Source organism: Eucalyptus grandis, chloroplast, assembly GCF_016545825.1.
Source record: "Eucalyptus grandis chloroplast, complete genome".
In the NCBI taxonomy this organism is placed as follows: domain Eukaryota; kingdom Viridiplantae; phylum Streptophyta; class Magnoliopsida; order Myrtales; family Myrtaceae; genus Eucalyptus; species Eucalyptus grandis.
In genome coordinates, this window is record NC_014570.1 from 45,001 (window position 1) to 47,500 (window position 2,500).

The window sequence follows — 2,500 nt, forward strand, 5'->3', positions numbered from 1 at the left end:
AAAGATAATGGAAAGTTGGCCAAAATGAGCACTAAATACTTTTCGAGAGATCTCCTCCAAATCATTGGTATGGCTATCGAAATCGTGAGCATCAGCATGTAGGTTCCAGATCCAAGTGGTAGTATCAGGGCCCTTAGCTATTGTTCTTGAGAAATGACCCGGTTTGGCCCATTCCTCGAAAGAAGTTTTTATGGGATCCCTATCTACCAAAATTTTGACTTCTGGTTCCGGCGAACGAATAATCATTGAGTCCTCCTCTTTCCGGACAACACATACAAAGAAACCCGCCAATAGTCAAGTAATTAATGAATCTATGGGAGATGTTTCGAATTAGTTTCTTTTTCTTTCTTCTATCTCCCATCTATTTTATTTAGTTATTCACTAGAGCAATTATGACCTGGAAGTCGATCCGGGGCAAGTGTTCGGATCTATTATGACATAGCCATGAGGCGCGCAACGGACCTTTTTAATCTTCTACAACCTTTTCCGGGCTTAAAATTGATGCAAAAAACATTTTTTGTGCAACCTAGTGTAAGTGTATTTATTAATATCTCAATTCAAAGTTTCTAGACGTCGCTACTTTATGTCTTACATTAGAGAGAACATGTATATATTAATTATTTATATTAATTATTATATTAATTATTATTTTAATTATTTCTATTAATTAATTATTATTCTATATTCTATTCTAAATTCCATGAACAGGTATTGGTCATTTCATTACTAATGAAATATTCCAGTATCTATATTTAATTATTCGGAAGTTCGTTTTAATAGCAGAAAAAGAAATATATATTCTCTACTTTATCTGCGTATCCTTTATACCCGCGAAATACCAAACGAAATAGAAAATGATCTTAGAAAGGATATAATGAAATTCTTGGATTGTTTTTACCAGATAAATGATCCTTTTTATTTGACTGATGAAGCTAACAAACAATTCAATATAAAAAAAATAGAATTCGAAAATAATAAATAAAAAAAGAGTGCTCTTATTCGAAACGTCTCGTGATCTTCAACCAATTCTGCGCTTCAATATAATTACCAGGAGTAAGCGCTATAGCTTGTTTCCAATACTCAGCGGCTTGATCGAACCAAGCCTCCGCAATTTCAGAATCCCCCTGTCGAATGGCCTGCTCTCCCCGGTCGGAATAGGTGGGTCAATTCCTTCCCTTAGAACCGTACTTGAGAGTTTCCTACCTCATACGGCTCATCGTTCAATTCTTGTGGTGTCCCATTTTTTTTTCTCAGGTTAACCAAAAGCAAAAGAGGTTAATTCCATGAGTTTCAAACTTGAATTTTTATTAATAATAAAAAAGAATCCTTTTTTTTTAGTTTTATCTTTTCTCCCACCTTCAGAAGAATAAAGCATAGGCATTTCCACTATTGCTAGAATTTTCTCAAAGGTAACTATCTCGGTTTCATAGAGAAATTGATATAGAATCTTCGAAAAAGTCTTTTCTTCATAATAAAGAAAAGACTTACTATCTTTGGGATCTGATGCTACACCGCTGCTCAATACCTTAGGGGATCGACTTTATTACATAAATGGATTCCTAACTTTTATCTTCTATCATGACATAAGTAAGTAAGCAGTTCTTATTGTATCGGCCCAAAACCTCACTAATTGATCTTTACGGTGCTTTCTCTATCAATTAGATCCTTTATCCATAGAATAAAGTATCTAGGCATATCTATTTCTTCATATTTTGACTTCTATGAAGTTCCTTTCTTTTCTTTGCTACAGCTGATAAAAATCGTTTTTTGGACGATGCATATGTAGAAAGCCTATTTTTTCTAGTAATTTTTTCTAGTATTTACTAGCGGATTCGCTCTTTTCTCTTTCCTTTTTTCTTTCTATAGTGGAGATAGTCGCACGTAATGACAGATCACAGCCATATTATTAAAAGCTTGTGGTAAAAACGGGTTTCGTTCTAGTGCCCGAAAATAATATTCCAAAGCTTTCGTATGTTCTCCGTTACTTGTATGGATAAGGCCTATGTTATAGAGTATATAGCTTCGATCATAGGGATCAATTTCTAGTCGCATAGCTTCATAATAATTCTGTAAAGCTTCCGCATAATTTCCTTCGGATTGAGCCGACATCCGTTACGGTCGTTGTTCGATTCAAAGAATCTCCGTTCCAGAACCGTACGTGAGATTTTCACCTCATACGGCTCCTCCCTTATGTGCATAATGAGAATAATACATGGGATCAAAAAAGATTGAAATATTCTCATTATTGACTGAGCGGGGCTAGTGTTTTTACAAGAAATCTCTAGCCAACCTTCCTGCAAAAGATCTTTTTTACCATCAAATGGGTTGATACTAGATAAAAAAATGGTAACTTCAACAATTTCTTTGTCCCCCACGCCCCTTAAATTCCAGGAATTCGTCACTTCAACAGTCTTCGATGGTTATACGGGTATCCAAAATACAAACGAGATGGATGTTTGTTGGCCCAACCATTCTTCTTAGTTCCGGTCTCGATAAGGAA

At 35.2% G+C, this 2,500-nt stretch overlaps 2 protein-coding genes across 2 annotated transcripts in view, besides 1 other annotated feature; both read right to left on the reverse strand. All coding sequences in view use genetic code 11, as the record gives it.

Moving 5' to 3' along the window:
• The window catches only part of psaA (photosystem I P700 apoprotein A1), a 2,253-nt gene extending 2,007 nt beyond the window's left edge, over positions 1-246 (reverse strand). Inside the window, exon 1 of the mRNA in view lies at positions 1-246. This exon is cut by the window's left edge and continues 2,007 nt beyond it. Coding sequence (YP_003933962.1) covers positions 1-246 — 246 coding nt within the window.
• Positions 1-2,500: part of a sequence feature (large single copy region; LSC) that runs on past both edges of the window.
• The window catches only part of ycf3 (hypothetical chloroplast RF34), a 1,997-nt gene continuing 492 nt past the window's right edge, over positions 996-2,500 (reverse strand). The window contains exons 2-3 of the mRNA in view: positions 1,882-2,111; positions 996-1,148 (exon numbers count right to left, since the gene is read on the reverse strand). Coding sequence (YP_003933963.1) covers positions 996-1,148; positions 1,882-2,111 — 383 coding nt within the window. The remainder of the gene's footprint in view (positions 1,149-1,881; positions 2,112-2,500) is intronic.